The sequence below is a fragment of the Cyrtonyx montezumae genome, unplaced genomic scaffold (genome assembly GCF_038088225.1).
Source record: "Cyrtonyx montezumae isolate F1298 unplaced genomic scaffold, pur_monq_1.0 scaffold_20, whole genome shotgun sequence".
NCBI lineage: Eukaryota > Metazoa > Chordata > Aves > Galliformes > Odontophoridae > Cyrtonyx > Cyrtonyx montezumae.
In genome coordinates, this window is record NW_027071937.1 from 2,604,302 (window position 1) to 2,626,714 (window position 22,413).

A 22,413-nucleotide genomic window follows, 5' to 3' on the forward strand; every position below is an offset into this window, starting at 1 on the left:
AAAAAATAAAAGTAAGGGCACTCAGTTGAAGAAAGTTCATTTGGAAAAATCCAAACGCACCGCTGGGTAACTGCAGGGCATCAGGATCAGACTCGAGAGTAACGAGGAAATTGTTTCATCCGCTCAGGCCCAGCAATACCCAAGTCTGGTGACATCCACAGAAGTCACGCTGTCTGAGCAGACTCCTTCACTTCATTCCAACTGCAACTGTGCTTTGAATCATCTGCTAGCAGGAGGCTTCCAGCATTCAAAAGGTGCTTTCCGTGGCTGCTGCACAGCGGATGGGAAGACAGACTGACCCTCTCTGCTTGCCTGGATTTGCGTTTGGATCTTCACAGTCAGATCTCTGCACCACTCTGCTGAGTTCTGCTCGGTGAGTGCACTCTGCAGTCCCTGGGGGGAGAGCTGAGACCCACACGGATCCGTGACATGGGATTGTCCTAAGGCAGCTCGAGTGTAAACACATGGCAGGCAGCCTGCTTCCAAAGCACTGCACTGTCACTAAATCCAGGCTTGCCTGGCATCTCCTCACAGATTGCTGAATATATTTCCTTTTAACACGATTAGAGGCCTCATAATTTAAAGCGTGATTAGGCGGTATCTCCTTATCTACAGTAACTACAGCATTCTGTAGTAATGTAAGCTCTAAAAATCATTATAAAAAATATTTCCTTAGAATGCTTTAAATAATTTACAAAATTCTACAAAAACTAAGTACGTTTATCCACGATATCCCTGTTATATAGAAGCATTTTGCACCTTAGTGTGTATATGATATACATTTATCACCTTCTCCCACAGTCTCTCATGTCTCAAGTTCTATCAAGCTCATTACAATGATAGTTATTTTCTAAAGACTGTTACCGTGGGAGGAAAAATAAGAAGTGTACTTACATATCTGATACCTTTAATTTCAAGGGGGAATCTGGCCTGTCCCCTGCTGGTGTGTCAGTACATTTTGCACAGTCCTTGTCTAAAACTTCCTGCCCTTGGTCCGGTTCACAGTCAGTCTCCCTATGCTGCAGGGCAGGCACTTTGCCTTCCCCACTGGAGATGGATACCTTAATTTCTGACTGTCTGTCACTGCCCTGGCAGGTAATGCTCTCCTTCTCAGTGCACAAGTGCTCACTGCTACTTGCACATGCTTCTCCACTAGCTTCACCTGCTGTTACTGCTGCCACATTTAGCTCCTGCAGCACACAACCTACGTGTGGATCTGGCCTGTTGTCCTGCTGGTTATTCTCTTCACACAGGAGTATACTCTTGCTAACTTTATCTACTTCTACCACTGCCATACTGTGCTGAAGGAGTGGTGGATCTACATTTGAATCTGCCTGGCTGTCTTTGTGGCTATCTCCTTCCTCAGTCCCCGTCTGTATGTTCTCAGCTTTGGACGTTCCTCTGCAAACCTTATCTACTTGTCCTGCAGCCACACTCTGCTCCTGTGAGGGGAGATTCAGATGGGAATCTGTCTGGTCTCCTGCAGCAGCAGCAGCCTTTTTGCAGCCCTCTGCTTCTTTCACACACAAAGGAGCAGCATCTGGTCTTTCACAAGTTTCTGCTACATGGGGACCTGACACTTCCACAGTGAGCTTCTGTGAAGAGTTGGATTCTTTTATTGCTGTCTTATTCTCCTCACTACATTCACCTTTTGGCAGTGGGGCTCCTTTTTCCTGCGTAACTACATGCACATCCTGGGAAGCTACCTCTGTTCCTGATGTGCTGCCTTGGCTGAGCAAATGCTCTGATTTCTGCTTTTTGTTCAAAAGCATGGATTTCTTCCTCTCCCGAGCACGTTTCAGACCTGCAATAAATTTACTCGAAATCTTTAACTGAAAGGTGTTCTTTCTTTTAGATCTAGCCCTTGCATTGCTGGCTTTTTGTCCTTTACAACCTTCATTTCTACTGGTTTTAGGTGGAAGTATCTTCCGTACAGGCTCTGTAGTGGGGACATCCTTTTTACCTGCTGCTTTTGCAGGTAACTCACCAGCACTGATAGCTTTAACCCCCACTGTTCCTTGTTTAGCTTTTGACTGACCAGTAGTCTTAAAAGACACACTCTCTGCAGAGGAAGCTGTTTTCCCACTGTCAAGTAACACTGCACTTTTCCCTTCCGTTCTCTGAGAGTTCTTCAACTCATCAGCTTGCTGAGATCCCTTGGCCTTTTTGCTCTGATCCAGCAAGAAGTCAACCTCATTTTCAACTGACTGTTGCTTCGCTTTTCCTTTATTTGCAGTTTGTTTGGTCACCCTCAACAGGTCTAGAGTTGCCTCATTTTTTTGCACTTCTGAATTGCTTGCAGAGTCTTTAGCCTTTTCTGCCAAAAATTTCCTAATTTCTTGTTCAATGCTGTCATCGCTATCCACTGAACTGCTATCATCAGGGTCTAATGCAGCTGTGAAAGCACATCTATTTTTAGATATCTGCAGGTTATTCGGGTTTGAAATGGGTTCAGGTTTACATCCTTTCTTAAGCTGTAAATCCAACTCTACGTTCTTAAGGGCTTCTGGTCTATCACTTGAAAGGCTGACATTTATGTTATCTGCATGATTTCTGACTGCATCCTCCTTCACAGCTTTTCTAGATTTTGAGAGGCAGCTTTTCAGTAGCATGGGATTTTTACACTTCCACTCATTTTGCTGAAGGTTACTAACCTCATCCAGCAGCTGACTGTCTGACTCAGTATACCTGACTCTCTTCTTGCACTGAGATTTCTGGTCCTTAGACTTCTTCTTTAATTTTCTTTTAGATCGCAAAAGGTCCTTAATGGCACTATCGAGGTCCTCATCACTATCCAGAGAACTGCTTTCATCATCTGAACCATCCCTCCTCCCTCGAGAATGGACGGTATCTTTCCCAAGCTTTCTTGTGCCACTGTGAACCTGCAAAAAAGAATTTACAGAATCCAAGGCCACACATTTGCCAGCAGATTCAGACAGCTCAGAAGACGTCAGCTGCTGCTGCTCAGTTTCATTGCTACTGAGCTTCTGAGCACCACAGAGTCCTTCAGGGCTGGCCAAGGTACCCTCCTGGAGCACAGGAGCTTTTGAGTAGTTATCTGGCTGAAAAAATCCCATCCCCAGCTGTTCGGATGCTTTTGATGCACTTTGTTTCGCTATTCTGCCTTCCCTTTTAAGTCTCTTTTTACGATTCAGTGATAGCTTCAGTGTTTTGGGAAGAGAAGGCTCGAGGGCACCAGCGAGGCTGTTTTGATCAGATGGCAAAGGCATCTGGATCGAGTGTGACAGGCCAGGAGGCTTTGTTACAAGGCTTTCCGACTGCGCTTTCAGAGCCAAGAAAGCCCGGATTTCTTGCTCTATGCTATCATCACTGTCCACAAGGCTGCTGTCACTTTCACAATGGGAGGATGAGAGAAGCTGTGGAGAAAAGAAGGAATCTGCAGCGAGGGATTTGTTGTCACTTCCCATTTGGGATGGCATGATTGTTTTGGAAATATCAAGAATAGCTTCTGCACACATGAGTTCTGCAGATGTGTCTGCTCTGCAAGAAGCCTGCAACGTGAGCTCACAAGCAGCAATCTTGTTTTCCGGAGGTACAAAATGCCTGGCTTTTTTCAGTGGTTTAAACAGCCTGTTAAAGTCATTGCTGGAGCTTTCTAAATCTGTCGACTTTGAATTAATTTCTTTCCTTTTGTTGCTTGTAGGGCTTTTACCGATTTCTGGTGAGGCACTTTTTGTTGAGCTAATCGTCAGGCTTGCAGAAATGTCTGCTATACCCTTTGTATCAAATTGTTCCCTTTGCAAAGGGACACAGTCCGTGGTGTGACCTGCCTCTTTCCTGATCTTCTCCAGCTGATAAAGCTGAATGGCTTCTTCAATGCCATCATCGCTGCTCGAGTCGGACACGTGCATGCTCTCATCCATAACTGCTCCCCTAGGTCCCCAGCAGTTAGCTCCACTTTCTTTCTTTTGCTGCAGTAACCAGGGCTGGCTGGCCGTGGCCATTTCCAGATATGCTCGGTCCACTTGGTTGAAACCACCAGGCATTTCCTGGATTTTGGACTTCAAACACTTGGACTGCGTGCTGGTTTTCCGCAGCTTGGGATGGTGTCTCAAGAGGAGCGCGTTACAGCTCCGCTTCACAGCACTGCAGTTGGTTTTGCTAGTCGGCTGTTTGTTGCTTTTAAGGACAGATCTCACATGGGGATCTTTTTTACCCTGCTCAATTACACACTTGCTAATTTCTTGCTGCTTCTTCTCATTCAAGAACTGCACAATTTCAGCTTGTATGCTCTGCTCGAAAGAGTCATCGCTGCTGATGCTTTGAGGGGAAGCAGGCTGCAGCCTTTTACCAATTCCCAGCTGGTCAGAAAAGTACTCTTCAGAGAGCATATCTGCTTTAAATTTCACAGGGAGAATGTTTCTAGACATTTTGTTCCGGGAGAATTCTCTCTTAAGCCTTTTGTCTCCGCTCAGGTTTTCAGAACACTCTGCATTCCTCTGTAATGACTGGTCACTTTTACCTTTTGCTTTCAAGTACTCTTGAATAGCTTCCTCTATCCCTCGGTCAACAGAATCATCACTGTCAGAATCGAGCAAAAGAGTCCCAAACTCCACATTCTCTTCAGCATCATCTGAATCAGCAGGACAACCCCTCTTGGTGTATTTAGGATGCTTCTGGAGCAGTGTGGGGCTCAATGCGACCTTATTGCTCGTGCCTTTTTCTCCCTTTTGTTTCTTCTGCATAATACATTCACACTCATTGTTCATACCCAGGGGAGGCTCTTGACTTTGCAGGCTGCTTATGATCATCTGAACTTTTGCACGCACGGAGGTTCTGGTGACGTCCCCTTCAGACTCAGAGAAGCAAACGGGGTATCTACAATTCCTCGTGGATCCAAAGGATTCCCATTGTGTCTGAAGAGCTACCAAAGGAGAAGCATTCATAAGGAACATTATAGCAGACAACTGCAAAGTCCACGAAGGAGAAGGTTTTCAGACTGGTCTCTTTTCCATCCTACGATTAAAAAAGAAGAAAATACTTTTTATAACATGTCTAGCTTCTAAAATTTCCATGTAATAATACTCGGTGACGTGAACTGTAAATTATTAACACGCAGACTCACTGTGCCAGATAACCACAAGAGTTTTTGCTCGACATCCCTTGAAATGGTAAATCAGTCACCACTGCCACTAAGGATAAGACAAAACACTCATCATTTGTGCTTTCCAGTGCTCCTGCAACTACCATCATTCAGTTCAGGTAATCACCTTCGCTTTTTCCTTCTATGCCTTCCATCGAAGGCCACACACTCTTTTGAGTATGTTCCTAAACAACCCTGCGTTGCCAAAACCCACGGAACAAATCTTGCTGATATTTCAGCGCACAGGTGCATGAGATCTCCCTTCTGCACTAACACCACTCTAATATTTTGCAGTGACCTTTGTGGCAAAAGAGAACAAATGCAGACTGCTGTGATGCGAGTCAGGACCCAAACTATTATAAGAACGTGAATGCAGTTCCTAAAACACTCTCCAACGCATTCACTGGGGCAGTGATAAATTAAAAACGGTCCCTCCTCGTGAGAAGCAGCCGAAGTTCAACCAGGAACTGGAACACAATTATCCCAAAGAAACGCAATTAACACGCTTAAGTTCCCAGCTTCACAAAGAACCCAGCCCATTTCCTATTAACCTATTTCCACAGTTCCCAGAAATGGGGCAGATGTCTTCATCATCCCGCACTCGGATGGCTGCTGCTCTGCAGCTGGGATGCAGGACTGGGGTTAACTTCCACGCTGTTCACTGAGGCCACGACCTGTGCAGCATCACAGGGCCACCTGGATTTATTTACCCCCGCCAATGCTTCGGACGAAAAAGCACAGCAATCCGAGCTCCTGTAACACGCCGCGATGCGCGAAGGGATGCTGCAGCCCAACCCGCGGCTCACGGGGACAACCTGCTCCCGTTACTGAAGGCTTCGGGAGGGACCACACAACGCAGCGCTACCACCCCTACGGGCGGCCCCGTCCCACCCCGACACCTGCGGGGATGGGGAACCGCAGCGCCTCGGACACCGCGCCTCACAACGGGGGGACGCCGTCCGCCCCCACCCCAAACCCCCCGGTTCGGGGAGGGGCTCCGCGAGGGGCGCTCCCCCGGGGCAGTCCGCGCACAGAAGGGCCGCGGGGCCGCCCGCCCAGGCCGGGCCGCGCCGCCATGGTTCCCTTCCCGCCTTCCGCCGCCCTCAGCCGGGCCCGGCTCGGCCTGCCGCCTCCCAGCGCCCCGCGCTCACCTGCGGCCGCCCCCTCCTCCTCCTCCTCCTCCTCCTCCTCCTCCTCCTCCTCCTCCTCCTCCTCCGGCCGAGCAGAAGGAGCGGTGGCGGAGGACCTCGGTCTCGGAGCTCCGCTCCGTTCGGGAGGAGCGGGCGGCGCTTCCTCCCCGGCCCCGGGGAGCGGGAGACATGCGCCGCAGGGCCCGGCGCGGAGGGGCGGACGGAGCGCCGCGGTCAGCGGCTGCGGGAGGAGCGGGGCGGGGAGGGGCCGGGCCCCGGGCTGGGGCGGTCCGCAGTGCTGCGCGTTGAGACCGAGGGACGCGGGGCTCCTTCCCGCGGGACGAGGCTTCGCTGTGAGAAAAGTGGGCTGGCTGTCCCGCAGCCGGGCTTAGGGATGGGAACCTGGAGCTGAGCGCGTGTCCTTTCCGGGAGCTTGCCCCGAGGGAACGGGCGCTGCGGTTGCCACGCTGAGGTGCGGGCCCCGAGCGCCCGCTCAGCCGCTGTGCCGCAGCATCTCGGCCGCTAGCAGCACGTCGTGGTCTGCCAGAGGACAGACTGGCACCCTAAGCCGCCTGCTTTCCCGTGGCCCTGCTGCGAGCAGGCACCGTCCCATCCCCACTGCCGGCGCTGCTGGAGCTTCGTCTCATGCAGGAGAGCCCCACGAGATGTGGGGCTGAGCGCTGAGGAATGCTGTCAGCTCAGAGATGCTTGCTTTGGGAAGCCTGAGGCAGAAGGAGTCGTGTATTTTCCTGCACTCCAGCGTCACGTTCTGGTGTATTTCCAGATCTGTGCTGCTTTTTTTGGGGAAGTGGGGCAGGACTGCGTTTCAAACTGCCAGGCACAGTTACAAAGTCAGATTGATTTATCTTCTGCTCTTACAATAGATTAAACAGCTGACAAGACATTTGCCTGTATTTTATTTTTTCCCTGGGATATGTGGTATGCTTTTATATCCCGAAATGGCTCGCTTGAACAAGGCTGCTGCAAACAGCACAGCCAGCATCTGTGTGCAGAGAGAACAATGAGCTGGCTTTATCCTTAGCTGCAGAGTTGCAGCCTGGAGGTGAGGAAACTTTGCTCCATTTCACCGCGTTCCTCCTAATGCCTCTCCAGAGGAAAGAAAGGGCTCTTGTACCCGTGTATCTTCTCAGGCCAAGTCAATTTGCATGAGAACGTGCTTTAAAAATAAAATGAAAGTCAAAGCTGCGGGCAGCGACCTGATAGATGTGCTCGTGCACATGCAGTTGCTCAGAGGGGAGGGAGGGATGTTGGCTGCTGAGAGCTCGGCTGTCACCAGCTGAGGTGGCATTCTGTGGCTCTGCAGAGCAGTGGTCTCTGTGTGTGTCCTTCAGCTTGAAACGAACAGGGAGCTTCTCCCCGAGGTCCCATTAGGGATGATTTGTCTTCCTGATCCGTGATCTTTGTGGAAACGAGAGCAGTGGTCCACATGTCCCTGCTGGGTGGATGACAAAGTCACAAGCACTAATTGGGCCCCTTGTTAGGGGATGGCAGGGAAATATTCGTGTTTTCAAAATGAAACATCCCTCCCTGACCTCGGGATCTGCGCATCCCATTTGCAGCGTATTGCAGGGGGTAGGGACAGGCTCTCATTAGAGGTGGCTGTGCACACATTAGAGGCAAAAGCTGCTGTGGGCTATGAAGGCTGAAGCAGGAGCTCAGGCGATGGATTTCTTTCTTTCTCCCTTTTTTATTTTTTTATTTTATTTTTTTAATCCGGGAAGAAAAAAGCCGAGATTAAAACCGAAATAGTAAGAATGAAAGGACTCACCTCGCAGCTCTTCCTGTGGTCAGGAGACCTGTGGATTCAGGGCCAATTACAGCTTTTGCGTGGAGCAGTGTTAACGCTGGGCACTGCTGCACTGCTGTCGGTGGGATGTGAGTCACATCCGCTGCCAGCTGGGGGCACGGGCACGGCAACAGCCTCAGCCTCTGCAAACCTTTTCCTCCTCTGAGAGCAGTTTTGTATTCCTCAAACCCGTCTTGAAGTCTGGGGGCAAAATCAACCCACTGGAGTACAATCTGGCTGTGTCCATGAGGTTTTTGGTGGAGGCAGAGGGGATGCAGACTGAGCCCGGAGCTCAGCAAGTGTTTAGGTTCCCCAGTCACAAGGCTCCTCCAAGCTTCAGGAGCTCCAAAGCTTTTGTCAAAGAAGTTGTGGAAGCATTGCTTTTAAATAAATGGCATGGACTGCTTGTCTCTGGTTGGGAACAGGGCTCGGGGTGCTCCAGCACCTGCTTCTCTCTTGGATGGCTTTGCTCATGCTGCGAGCTGCAGCAGCGTGTTTCTGGATCATGTAGGAACATGGTAAATCAGAGAGTTTAGTTGTTATTTAATAAATGCCAAGGAGACTCATGAGGCCTTGAAGTTATAATAGAAAGATCTAATTTAGAAAGAAAGGAATAGAGATGCCTGTGAAAACTGCCAGCAAGCAGCGCCGAGTATTGAACATGTCCATTTGCCCCATGAGCAGATCTGTGCTGTGCAGAGAGCATTGTCAGCCAGGGAGATGGCATTGGGACCGTGTGGGGTCACATCTGGAGGACTTCCAACTCCTTCCTAACCACTACACTACATGGAGCTGAAGGTGTCTGAGGGCACAACTGTCTGGTTTGGAGGAAGACCCTTTTCAGCCTCTGTGCTGTGCAGAGGGGAGCAGTGAGCACGTGAAGCCCCTGGGTGGGAGCACTGGGGGACACACAGAGACAAAACCCCTTTCTCTCTCTCTCTCTTTTTTCTTGTTTTAATGAGCCATTTGCAGACTTTCCCCCAGCAACACTTTGATTTCAGCCACAAGCCGGGATATAAACACAGGCATTAGGTGCCAGCAGCCATGGTGGAAGGTGATGAAAAGGGTCTGTGTGCTTCAGGATGGACTGGTTAAAGGGCAGCATCAAAGGTGGGACGGATGCTTTCCCCACTACACAAAGAAAAGCCAGAATGAAACTGACGTACTGCGGTTGCTATATATTTCAAAAGGAAACATGCTTTGACCGTGTGCCAAAATTGCTGGGAGCTTTAAGAGGATGAGGGGAGGAAAAAGAAATCACCATGTGCTCTCCAGCTCCCCTCGTTGCTCCCTTCATTTTAGTTTGGATGATAGGAAAAATTCCTTCTCTGAATGAATGGTGCTGCATTGGCACAGCTGCATGGGGAGAGGTGGAGTCCTCATCCCCGGAGGTGTTTCAGAACACAGAGATGTGACACTGGGGGATATGGTCAGTGAGCATGGTGTTGGGTTGGGCTGAGGATCTTAGAGGACTTTTCCAGCCACTCTGAATATTGCTCTGCTGACTTCTGCCGAGAGAAAGCAATTGTTGAAGTCCTTGTGTGGGTTTTCACCAGGGTCAGTGGAGCAGAACTGCTTGGGCCGTGAGTGTGCAGCAAGAAAGCATCCTGCATGGTACAAACTGAGGGTTAGGAGAGTGGCCTCCATCAAAGCCTTCACATATTTTCATGTGAATTCAGGGCTTATGTGCCCCTGGGCTCAGGAAGATCTCAAACTTGCACTGGACTTGGGAGCTCTGTCAGCTCCAGCTGTGATGTGCTGCTGTGACTCATGCCCATGCAGAGCTCCCACCCAGCCCACCAACCCAAAGCATCTTTGCACATAGGAAAGATTTTTAGATCACCTCCTGGGAGTGCTGTCTATTTTTAGCACTCACGGACTCTGGGCTGCAAAACTGAAACCTCTGGTGGTGATAGCACTGCGGGGCTGCTGGCAGCTGCTCAAAGGCTCTCACCAGAGCGTGGCACAAAGGAAGCAGCTTTTCTCCAGGTCCCCATGTAGCAGGATGAGCCCAAAGTGCCACAGTGGGATGCCACCAGCCTGGGGCTGCCGTGGTGATCGGGGATAGTGCAGAGGCTGCGGTGCACAGTGGGCATTTGCTCTTGCAAATGCAAAACCCATTTTACACAAGCAGGTGTTGATTAAGGATTTGCAAACAACTACCTTCCTTAAGCAAGTTCTGGATCAAACTAAAACCTGCCACTTCTCGTGCTCCATGTTTGCAACCCCTTGTGTTCCTCCTGCTGTTCCTTGGGGCTTTTAAGGCCATGGCATCCTTCCAGTGATGATAGCTTCAAGTGTGAGTGTGGGCTCAGATTTACACTGCCATTCCGCAGAGCTCTCAGGGATGGAGTGTTTCTCCACTCAGCACTGAGCACTGAGAATGGCTTCGAGACAACAGAACCAAAACAGCTTTGGAAATGCTGGAAGAGATCAAATCCTGCCCTTCGGTAGATGCTAAAATCACGGTGTGCAGGGAAGCTCTTGCTTCTGACTGGGACTGGTAAACCATAACGTGAGCCCTTTGGGAAACAACCTGCAGCCTCTGATCCATGCTGCAGCCCCAGGCAGCCCCAAGCTTATCTTCTGCAGTGCTGGACTGACCTGGGAGGCTCTTAGCAGTGTCCATCCCCATTACCTGAAGCATTTTGCTGCTCCTTTCTGTACCCTACGCTGCACCCCATGCAGGGGACACCCTCTGCCTGTCCCCTAGCTTGGCCAAGGCTCAGCAAAGCCACAAGCACGGGTGGGAAGTAGCAGAGGCAGATCTGTGGTCTGGGAGCCGGAGCTGCTTGCAGCCATGTGGGAAGAAGCTGCAGCTGGTGGGAGGAGGAGGAGAAATCTGGGTGTCAGCAGACAAGGACGACTGGGAGCTGATGCTCATGGTTGCACTTGAGATGTGATCAATGCTTCCTTGCGACTTATGCAATCTTCTGGGGCCTAGGTAGTAAGGAAAAACAATTAAAATCAATGGGAATGGAGCTGCTGCCTCCCCTTGTGGTGCAGGGGGTTGCCAAGGAGGGAGAAGCCTCTCCCTGGGTCTCTGCAGGCACAGTCCTGGGATTTTGCTCCCCAGATCTTGTAGGCAGAGCTGAGTCTGCAGCACCTGCTCATGCTGGGGGCTCAGCACGCTGCAGAAAGGGCAGCAGGAGGAGCAGAGCATCACGGCACTGCCAGGCACACAGTCACATCCCTCCACAGTGATCCCTGAGTGCTGCTGGTACATCTGTCTGGAGAAGGAGAGGCAGTATGGGCCCAGCTGCTCCACAGCGGGCCCCTGCTCTACCACCGTTTCTCCTCTGCGACCCATTTCTCCTCTAGATGGTGCAGCTGCCACAAAGCACCACCGATGCACTGAGATGCAGCCCAGTCCTCGGCCCAGCAGCAGGGTCCTAGCTCCTGCCACTGCTCCAAGGTCCCCCCTGTCCCACAGTGGGTGCTGTGGGGCACAGCCCTGCTCACATTAGGTTCTGTGCTGGGTGCCTGTGAAGCACCATCACTCTGCTGTGAAGGCTAAGTGATGGGAGAATTGTGTCTGCTGATGTTCCTGGTGTGACTGTCCCATCGGAGAGCCAACCTGAAGGCAGCAGAGGGGTGCACACAGATGCTCTGCTTCTTCATGGCCACCACCACAGGACAGGCACTGCAGCTCAGGCACTGAGGGCTGAGAAGGAGAGGCCCCTGCTGCAGAGCTGCTTAGCTGTTTGGACCCCAGGAGTAAGGGGCAGATTGGGCCCCTTTCTCATCGCAACATCCCTATTTGTTCAGGCTGCAACCAAATAAACACAAGCTTAATGATCTGGGAGAAACAATAGGAGAGTTTACAGCTTAAAGACAGATTTTCTGCTATTCAGTTTTGCTGGCAGAGCTTTATAGCCTGTATTTTAAATAAATGTTATGGGTGCATTTGAAAAAACACCATATGTTCTCCTGCAGATCTTTCTGGAGCTGCTATCGCATGGCTCTCTGTTGGGTGCAACCCCCCCCCATCAGCAGTGTTTTGCCATATGCCCATCATACGGGTCCCCACACAGTGGGGCTGCACGAGGGGTCCTCCCAGCTCCTATCTCACCAGTGCTGGAGTCTCTGCTGTGTGTCTGGTTCTGCACAGGGGACCAAATAAACTCTTACTGAAGGTCAGGCGAACAGATCAGCTCACACTGGGGGATGTGCCCCACATCCCTGGCATTCTTCCCTTTCCAGGAGCATCACTTGTATTTCTTTTTTTTTTTTTTTTGTTTGGAAAACACCTCAAAACCCAACCAGAAGGAGAGGTGGGGAGGATGAAAAACCCCAGGACAGCATCTTAATTCTTAATTCTCCCAGGTCACTGTAGATGGCAGTCCAGCCCCGTGCCGCACAGCGCCCAGCCCAGCCCCGCTCTCTAATGAACCTTAATGCATGCTGGCAAGGAGTCAAGGGATGAGCTCTGACTAAGTTTACAGCACATTTTCCCTTCTGACAGATTACTGCTTCATTTGTAAGAGGAGAACTTCTCATTAAGTACATTTTTGACATTTTGTTGAGATGGGGAAAAAAAAAAAAATCCGTGCATTGCCAAGCGTGCTGGAGCGCGAGCGAGCGAGGCTGAGCCTCTGCAGGTTTGGGTGCTGGTTTCAATCTTTTACCCTGGCACCAAAGTCCCTTGTCAGAATTATTCTGCTCTGAGCACAATCGCTGCAGGGGGGAGGCACGTTTCAAACCAGCAGGGTTTCATGGTGGAGAAGCAGCAGCTCTGCATTCCAGCAGTGCTCAGATTTCAATGCTAATCCTATAAGTGTTGATTAAAGTGTGTTTTCAAGGCAGAACCAAGTCTGCCCGCTGTTAGCACTGCACTCAGCACTGTGCCAGGCTCTGGGCTGGCTCTGCAGGACCGGAGCTCAGTGCTGGGGACCAGGACACAGCTCAAAGCTGTGGATCTGGAGGTCTGGCTGGCACTGCCAAGCTCTCAACTGTCCTAATCATTGTGACAGAGCAAAGACTAATTTTGGGTGTTAATTGCGCAAATCGGTTGATGGGAATCTCCAGTGTGAGGCTGTTCCTGTGACAATTTCTACGGCTGGTGGAGGCAGGAAAGAGCCCCTTTTGGACAGCACTTCTACAATGCAAACCTTTCACAACAAACACAGCATTTTGCTCATTTTCCCTCAGAAAACATCTTTTTTTCTCCCTATCCAAAGCGTGCGTTCCTCAAGGAATGGGATGCGTGACGTGGGCTGGGCCAGGTGACACGGGGAATGGGATATGTGACAAGGGATGGGAAAGATAACACTGGATATGAGAATGGGATGTGTGACACAGAGTGGGACACGTGATGTGGGGTGGAACAGGTGACATCTGTCAGAGCTGGTCCCATTGGCCACAGAGAACAGGCACCTTGCCATTGGGTTGTCTCTCCTATCGCTCCACTCCATAGTAGCAAAGTTGATGAAATCCTTCTCCCTCCCTTAGTGAGTGACATGCTCCTGCCGGAGAAAATCAAATTGTGATGTCTTTTATCCACGATGGCTTGAAGTGCTGCAGCTGACTTGTTTCGGAGAAGGAATCTAGCAGACAGAGACAATCCTATTGACATTTCACCCTGAAAGATGATGCGAGGGCTGTGTGCCAAAGGCACATGTGAGGATCTGCTGTAAGCCATGGGTTTCCCAGACCCGGTCGCCTCCTCGCCTGCTGACATAGTGTTGTCATGACACAGATAAAGGCATCTGTGGGAGGTACAGAGCATTTTGGGGCTCTTGCAGTGAGGGAAGGATGCTCCACACAGCCCAGCTCCCAGCAGATGGTCCCTCGGTTCTATTTCACTTGCTGGGAGGGTGGGAGAAGTTATTCTGAAAGATTGCCGTGACATTCACAGCACAGATCTGCCAAATGGTGTCTCGAGTAGGGAAGAAGAGCACTTTGTGATGCTGCATATGCTGCTGCAGAGATGGGTCTGATGTTGCATTTCATAGCAGGGTGAGAGGCAGCCTTGCGCCCGGTGCCCTGATCACTGCAGGGAGTTAGACCAGATCACCTACAAAGGTCCCTTCCAACTCAAACAGTGCTATGGTTCTGTGAGAAGAGCCATCTTCAGCCCCAGGGACAACACAGCTCTGCCTTGTGGCATGCTTCCCAGGGCACTGAGGACATTGGGGAGCATGCTCCAAACTCCAACGCCATTACAATGGTTTACAGAGGAAGAATCAGCTCTGTTTTTCTACCTTCCCTCTTGCGCCAGGATGAGGTGCCATCATGAGACACTGCAGGATCGTTTCCATAAGATTAAAACAAAATAATAACTTCTGTTCATCACTGCGCTTTGTGCTAATAGCCCGTGCTCTTTAAAGAGAGAGCACAGCCAGGGCTGTTCCCATTTCCATCTCACAGAATAAAGGATCTCTTTGCACTCTGGTAATAACCTCTTTCATCTGATGCTCTCTAAGTGCTTTTGGATATAAATTAATTAAGCCTCACAACACCCCGTTGAGCTCAACCTCACTCGAGGGTTTTCATCATGCATTCAAACAATCCATTGCATCTTTGTGTTGGCAGTCTATGGCAGCCCAAGGGTCACATCCTGCTGGGGTGGGAGTGGGCGCCTGCTCTGCTATTTGTCCCATGTCCCTGCTCCTACCAGGGCTCAGGCTGCCCTTGGGGTTAATGGACCTTTTAAGGATCCTCATCATAAAGCATCTCAAAGCCCTGAGAGCACCCACACACATCCACGCAGCCTCACCCCAACCTGTCAGCAAGTACTGAGATAATCACAGATGTAGGATTTTTTTCCCTTATTTAATCACTTTGGGATTCATGACCCTCCCTGTGCCCCTTTGTCATCCCCAAGGCTGCCTCTAGCAGAGCCCAGGGGCTGAACCCAGACCATGAGGGCCTGCCCTTCACAGGTTACAATCCCTGTCTTTTTCCTCTCCATACCCTATACATTTTAGGGCCACAGTTCAGTGGGCATGATGGCAATAGGTCAACACTGGGACTTGGTGATCTTAGTAGTCTTTTCTGACTTTAACAATTGTATGATTCCACGCAGATTGGCTCAGCTAAAGAATGCAGGAAAATCCCTGTGGAGGGGCTGCACCACAGGACCCCTCCCCTGCTCCTCCAACGCTTTCACCAGGTTTTGTTATTCCCCCCCCCATGACTGAAGCAAAAAGGTTTGTGACAGACAATTGAAGGTGGTAATAAATGGCACAACCGAACACTTTGTAAAATAAAAGGAATACTAAAGGAGAAGTGTCCCATGCAGTTCTGTGATTTAGTTAGGCTTGCTCTTTTTTTCCATAGGCAGGCAGAGCCCACGGGCATGGGACTTTCTGGAGCTGCTAAAAATATGAGGGGGGTGGCAGAAGACTCTGCAGTTTCCCAAGGAAAACTGCACAACTTCCAAACATTAAAAGGCAGAAGTTAGCAAAAGGCCCGTTTAAATATTTCTTCCCCTCCCCCGAGAGCAGAAGAGCTTCTTGAAGCAGAAACCTTCAGTAATTAAAAATAATAATAATAATGACTGTCAGTACAGAAAGTATATGAAAACACATCATTGCTCTGAGCTGTCACCTGCACCCATCAACAGCTGCTGGTGGGAAACCCCCCAGAAAAGAGCCCACCAAGGACAGGGCAGAGCCTGGCCGGAGCGAGAAGGGCCTTTTGGTGACCACAGCTCCAATGGGAACATCGTGGATGCTATAAATTATATAAATCAATCCCCTCCCCAAAGGAGGGAACGCACACATAAATATGTAGATTCAGGCTCCAGCCCTCATGACTTATTCACCAGCAGCATCATATTGTTTCTAACTTCGGAGCGGTTCCTGGAAACTGTACGTTCTTCAAATTAAAAAAAGATAGATGGCTGTGCTGGAGGAGCCCTAATGATCTCAAGAAAAGGCTCAGTTTGCTGAGCTTGGGGTGCTTGGTGCTATTGGCACTGCCCTCCCCAGCACAGCCCTGCCCCAAAGCTCCACTGCAAGCAAAGGGCAGAAGTCTGCTCCTGGGGGTGGCAGTCAGTGGGGTGGAATTGAAAGAGGTGGATGGGGTGGATGAAATGGATGGGCCAATGGGCAAGTGCTGTCTATGGGCACTGTGGCCATTTCCCAGTAAATCAGAAGCCCTGAGAAAGCTTAACTGCAGCAATTGTCGTACATCCAAAAATATCATGCTTAATAGACTCCATCAAGTAAGTATTGTCCTAAATGTTTCAGAGAGAGGAGGGGGGAGGCAGTAACGATGTGGACATGCCATTTGCTGAGAAATTATGCCTCGTCGGGATTTGTTGGAGAGCTCAAATTGCTGTTAATAAAACCTGCTTTTGCTGGTGCAAGGGAAATTGGTTTTCTCTGAGACTGGAGGGATCCAAGCAGAATATCCTTGGGTATCATTTCCTGCACAGCAGGGATGTGAGGGCTCCTGTATTCTCACATCACTGCCACTAGCAGCACTAGGCTGGTCCTTTGCCACCGAGGGCTGCAGAAAGAAGAGGTGATGCCTTAACCCTTTGGACAAGATTATAATATACAATTCCAGTGTATTATAAATTCTGCTCTGCTCCTAGAATCCCCTTAGAAAATTCCTCCCATCCACAGCCCTCATTGAGCCCATTCTGCCTTATCTCTCTCCCCATCATCTGCCTTCTCCATGGCAGTTCTGCTGTCACCTGCCATGTTTCAGAACACAAAGAAGCCAGCTCGTAATTCCTTTGCTGCTCTTGTCTTCTTTCCCTCACCTAACCACATGCCTTGTGCATTCAGAGGAGCGGGTACTATGGAAAACACTGTGATTTGATTTGGGAGTCATTCTGCTCAGAGAAACAGCAGAGGAGGAGATGGAGATCGCAAGCACTGATAAATTACAACACATTGGGAATTTCACAGCTCCATGTAGAGCATCACAGAGTGAGGGGCAGACATCACTCACCCCCAGACCGTCTGCAGCAGGCATGGAGATGCCTGAGATAGGGAATTAATATTTATTTAGTTTGTTTGCTTAAGAGGCAAACATTTGCCTGGTGTATTCTTGGCAAATAGAGGACATTAATTACCAGGTACCGGCACACTGGAGTGTCTGTAATCCACTCCATGCCTCGGCGAGTCCCTGCTCTCATATCTGCTAATCCAATGTTTGGAAGGCAGCCTGCACCAGGAGCATCATGCAGCCAGAGGTTGTGATTCTGGATGATGCCCTGGCATGGGATGCTTTGTGCTGGTAACAGACACTCATCTCCCTATCCTGTACTGGGGGCTCCCAGTGCCCACCAAGTCACCGTCTGACTGTGGCAGGAAACAGGAAGATTTCAGAGCAGAGGAATATTCCCCCTCTCATCCCCTCCTCACACAGATTGAAATGGAGATTGAAGTCACTCTGCAGAGCTGAGCCGCCCTCACCACCGCTGCCAGCATAGCAATGACTGGGAGAGATAATTAGTTGAGCATCTCCAACCTTGAGAATTAATTGAACCCCTCCAACCTGATAATTAACTAAGCCCCTCCAGCCCCAATAATTACTTGAACCCCTCCAACCCCAGTAATTAACCCAGCCCTTCCAACCCCGTGCTTAAAGCCAGCATGCCCCAGTGCAGCATTCTTGCATGGAGCGCACAGGGGGGCTTTGTTCACTGCCCTGTAAGGACCTCCCTGCACCAGCTCCTTTCTGACAGCTCCCAAACACCTGTATATTTGAGATGGGACAGGAGCATCCCCCCTGCAGCCAGAGCAACCTCAGTCAGGTACTCAAGGGGTGGTGGGGCATTTTGCTCCACACCTATTCCTGCCTAACTAGAACTGGCAGCCTCTTCATTTCCTGCTCTCCCGGGCTTTGCTGGGGCTGCTGTCCTCCCTCACCCTGCAAAGGCTTTCAGCAGTTTGCTTCACTTTTATGGCTTTGATCCCATAACGTGCTGTTATGCAACGAGACAAGCTCTTTCCCGTCACTTTAGCCAGGCCTTTTGCTGTAATAGGCACAGCCCTACCTTGAAATATTAACGAGTTTTTACCTTAATTACCTTTCGGGATTCTCAAGGCTCTCTTATATTTTCCTTCTCACGCTCTAATTCCAGTGACAAGCAGGGGGACTGACCTCCCCACCCCACCATGGGCCATCCTCAGAGGGGTGGCACTATATTATTTTGTTGTTCCCCCCCCCCCCCCCATAAATGATTTCTCCTTGGAAATTCAACAGTAGAAAAGACACTTCTCCTGGTGTTTTGGACAAATTACCCCAAGTTATCACTCCTGGGCTAAGGAGCTCCTTTTCCTGCAATGCCACACACAATATGGGGATGGGACTGGGGTCACAAGCTCACGTGGCTGTGTTCTGGGGTCCTGCTGGTGTTGCAGGCACTAGGAGCAGCTGTCTCAGTCTGTTTCGACTCAGAAAAATGCACAGATCAATACATTCAGCATTAGATTTTCCTTTGCTCTGTTCCTTACATGACTTCTTCTGTAAGAGCTTCTGTCAGGGCAGTATAAACCTGCCCAGGAACAGCAGCACTGAGAACAACAAACAGCCATACTCAAAGGGATCCAGGCTGCAGGGGGAGAGGACAGAGAAACCCCAATCCCCCAAGTCTCTGCAGGAATAGCAGCATCACCACGGTGCAATACACTGCAATCAGAACACTGGGACATGCCCATGAATTAAACATTCACCTGCAGCTCCAGAGGAATTGTGCCCCAAATCTCCAAATCCATGGGATGGGAAAAAAAAAAGAAAAAAAATCAAGAAAGATTCCTCTTGGACCAAGGTGAATTTTGTCGGAGGAAAAGACATCAGGGCCACATGAGAAAGCTGGGGATGCACGTAGGATCCACCAGTCCCAAGGCTCTCCATTGACCCCAGTGGACAAGGAACTCCCCATTGCAGCTCAAGCAGCATCTGCCAGGCCTGGGGATGGGTCACAGCCATCTCTGCCTCATCTCTTCCATTTTTCCCCCATGTTCAAAGCTTCTTTTTCCCTGGCAAGTTCTGCAGTGAACAAATGGGCAGCATCTGAGAGCACGCTGCCTGCATGCTTCATTAATTACTCAAGTTATAGGGCTATTACAGCCAAGAAATTTCATTATTAAAAAGAAATCTCTGCAGACACTTCAAATGCGTCAACCTATTCAATAGCTGACACTGGGTCGTAATTAAACGTAAAAAGTATGGGCCAGAAGGGGACAAAAAATGGCAGATTTCCTGAATATGGCTAATGGAAACATTATTAACATTAGGAAATTACATACGAGAAACCACTGGCTTCTGGCCCAACTTAAACATGCATAAGGTTCCTGACGTGTGCCTATGGTGATTAATTGTATTAACAACAACAAAAAAATAAATTCATCAGGCTGCCTTTAGTAGCCACCCCTGTGTGGGGATCATAGACTCATAGGGTCCTTCATCCCCTACATCATGCCAAGTCCCCCCACTGCCCCCCAGCCCTGGTGATGCCATCACCACACTGCCCGTGACCCCAGGCTGGGGGGTTTGTCACTGCTTTGCTCCTGTTTCCTTCCACCTCTTGCATTTTTACATTCTTTCTCTATGAATGGCACCGTGCATCCATCTGGCGTCAGGCCTATTCTCCACCTAATATTTCTCAATAATTTATCATCAGCGGTTTAATCCTCAAGGGAGCTCCCTCCACGTTAGCAGCCCGTTGTTCAGTCCAGTCATGTCCTGGGCTGGAAGCACTTCCAGCCCTTTGATTTGTTTGTGTTTTATGCTTGTGCTGGGAGAGCAGTCAAAGATATGAATTTTTTCCTCCTCTTGAAATTGATTTATCTCGGTTGTTTCCCTTATTCTTTCCAATTGAACCATAACTTCCTGGCTCAACTCAGCTCCCTCAGTAGCAGCCTTGTTGCATATGGATGCAGTGGGATGCTGATAGAGAGCGGAACGTGACCACGTGCACTGGATGTGCCCCCAGGGATCGTGCTCAGGCTTCACACAGCTGTCACCCAGCCCCCTGCTTCCCCTATCTCCCATGCTTTTCAATCCTCGCTACACATCCTTGCCTGACTTGCTGATGGATTCAGCCTCCCTCCCTCCCTTCAACCGAAGTTTGCCCTCAGAAACTCCAAAAAGGAGTTCAGAATTGGAACTCCCAACAGTCAGGGTGGGGTTATATGTATATTTATAAAGAGACTTTTGTTTTCCTTCTTCGGACAAACCCATCAGTACCATTGCTGAGGGTGGGATGAGGAAGAGCTTCAGTACCCACCTCACTTCTCCCAATTCCAGACCAGGTTTGGATGATTCATAGTGACAATCATAGTGGTGTCTTCCACACTTAACGATCCTATGATCACCAAAATAGAGCTATACAGTGATTCTGCAAGACCTAATTAAAACCAGTCATGGCAAATTATATTAATCAGCACTAATACCCTAGGAGGAATTAAGGCAGATAAGCACTCTGTCCTGCACACCATACAATTTTGAAGGCAGCATGCTTTGGCAAGGCAGCACCACGGGTGCATCCCCATTGGGGCTGCAGATATCCAAGATGAGACCACTACCAAATCTGAAAATACACTAGTTGACACAGCCTCCAACGTGACAGAAACCCTAAGCACGTCTTTCCATGCACAGAACATACCTCAGCACAGAAAAAAAAACCCTCAACCTAACTGTAACACTATCGTGTTACTAGTGATGGAAAGTATTGCAAGAAGAGCAGGGTGGCAAAATCTGTGGCTGCAGCAAATGAGAACAAACTGAAACACAGCAGCCATAAAAGCAGAAATGAAGAAGACTCACCTACCTTTAGAAGGCTTCAGGCAGGAAGGGATCTCCAGCAAGATACCCTTGCCTCCTCTGCCAACCCTTATATGAGGTCTGGGCAGGGATGGATCCTGATTCCAGCCCTTCTGGTCACTCAGGTACATTGCACACACCTGAGCTTCCCTAAGTTGGCCCTGCCTTCCCAGCAGGTGCTCCATCACTGCTTCAAGCTCTGACTTAGCATTCCCACTACACTACCTCCCCACCTGCCCAGTGCAGAAAAGGCCATTTCCAGGTTCCAAGAACGAGAAATCTTTATCCCCATACAAAAGCAGAGCCAAATCAGTGGGGTGGTCATTAACAGGTCAAACCCATCTGACTCCAGGCCGCTGATGCACTGTGGTTGTGATCTGGAGTAGCAGCACAGGCACAGACTGGGGATCGGGGCACCAGCAGGGGATGTGGTGCCATCCTGGCTTTGTCACACACTCTGTCACACTGGTGGTGGTACAGAGACCATAGGGAGGGTGAGATGAAAGAACAGCCAAAAGAACTCAAAAAACCTTCCTCTTGTGGGGTAGCAATGCACTCCTTGTGCCTCTGCACCCCAGGGATGCGTGTGCCAACCAAGCAGCTCAAAACAGAAACGGGCAGCAGCTGGAGATTTCCATGTGAAATATTGAGATCCTGAGACCTTCCAAGTGGAAGGCAGAGCTGATGCAGCTCCTGAATAAATCATTGGAGCTGACACATGTACTTCCTCACAGTGACGTCTTCGAGGGGTGAGGGCATGTGTGCACAGGGACTGGGAAAGAGGAAAAGTAAAGCGCAAGAAAACAAAATAGAGGGCACTTGTTCCCCTAAGAGCTTTTGTTAGGGAAATAATTAGCTCATCTCAGCCTCCTATAATGTGTCAGCCCAAATCTGTTGGCTCGTTTGTCTCTCCTCGGCTCCCCATCCATCGTCCTCCTTTGCTGCATGGAGGAGCGTGCCTTGGCAGGGAGCAGAACTGGGTAACATTTTATGGCTCTGCAGAAGCGGGGGTCAATATGGGGAGGTCCTGGGTCCGTGGTGCTGCCCAGAAGTGGGGCAGACCCAGAGAGATGCAACAGTGCTTGGTTCAAGGGGTGCTTTGAGGTTTGCTCAGTGGATGGTGAACCTTAAAACCCACGACCACTCCAGCAGCTGTGGCAGAAGAGAACATTTCGTTGCAGAATGGAGAAGACTGCTCGGCTGCTGCTACGCATCAGCATTTTGCTTAGGAGTGAGAGTGGGAAACAAAACTCCGCAAGACCTGGACTGCTCCTCTTCTGCCTGCAGAGCTCAGCAGTGCTTCGCAGGGCTTTGAGGAGAGATGGGAGTGCTTTGGAGCCCTCTGGGCAGAAGAAGACAGGAGAAAAAAACAGAGCTGGGCTCCAGAGGGTCATAGGGAACCTGAGGAGGGCAGGTGGTAGGAATCAGACATTTCCCAGGGAGTTAATTCTTGTCTAATTAACAGCCTGTGAGATCTGCAGAGGACTGGTTTCAGCTGGTGCTCAGCCCTCCCTGGAAACAATGTTTTCCAAAATTTCCAGCATCTTCCTCAGAACTGTCTCTAGAGTTAAATCCTCCAGACAGCCTCTGGCTCCTAAAAAAGGCATCGCAAGCGCAGCATCCTCTGCACCATCACATGAGCA

The 22,413-nt window shown here is 49.9% G+C and overlaps 1 protein-coding gene across 1 annotated transcript; it reads right to left on the reverse strand.

Annotated features, from left to right (window-relative positions):
* Window positions 1–816: 816 nt before the first annotated feature.
* PPP1R26 (protein phosphatase 1 regulatory subunit 26) lies at window positions 817–6,278 on the reverse strand. The gene is made up of 2 exons (XM_065737232.1): window positions 6,256–6,278; window positions 817–4,977 (listed from the first exon to the last, which is right to left on the reverse strand). Exon 2 carries the CDS (start codon window positions 4,914–4,916, stop codon window positions 891–893), a length of 4,026 nt encoding a protein of 1,341 aa, XP_065593304.1. The 5' UTR covers window positions 4,917–4,977; window positions 6,256–6,278; the 3' UTR covers window positions 817–890.
* Between the last annotated feature and the right edge of the window lie 16,135 nt (window positions 6,279–22,413).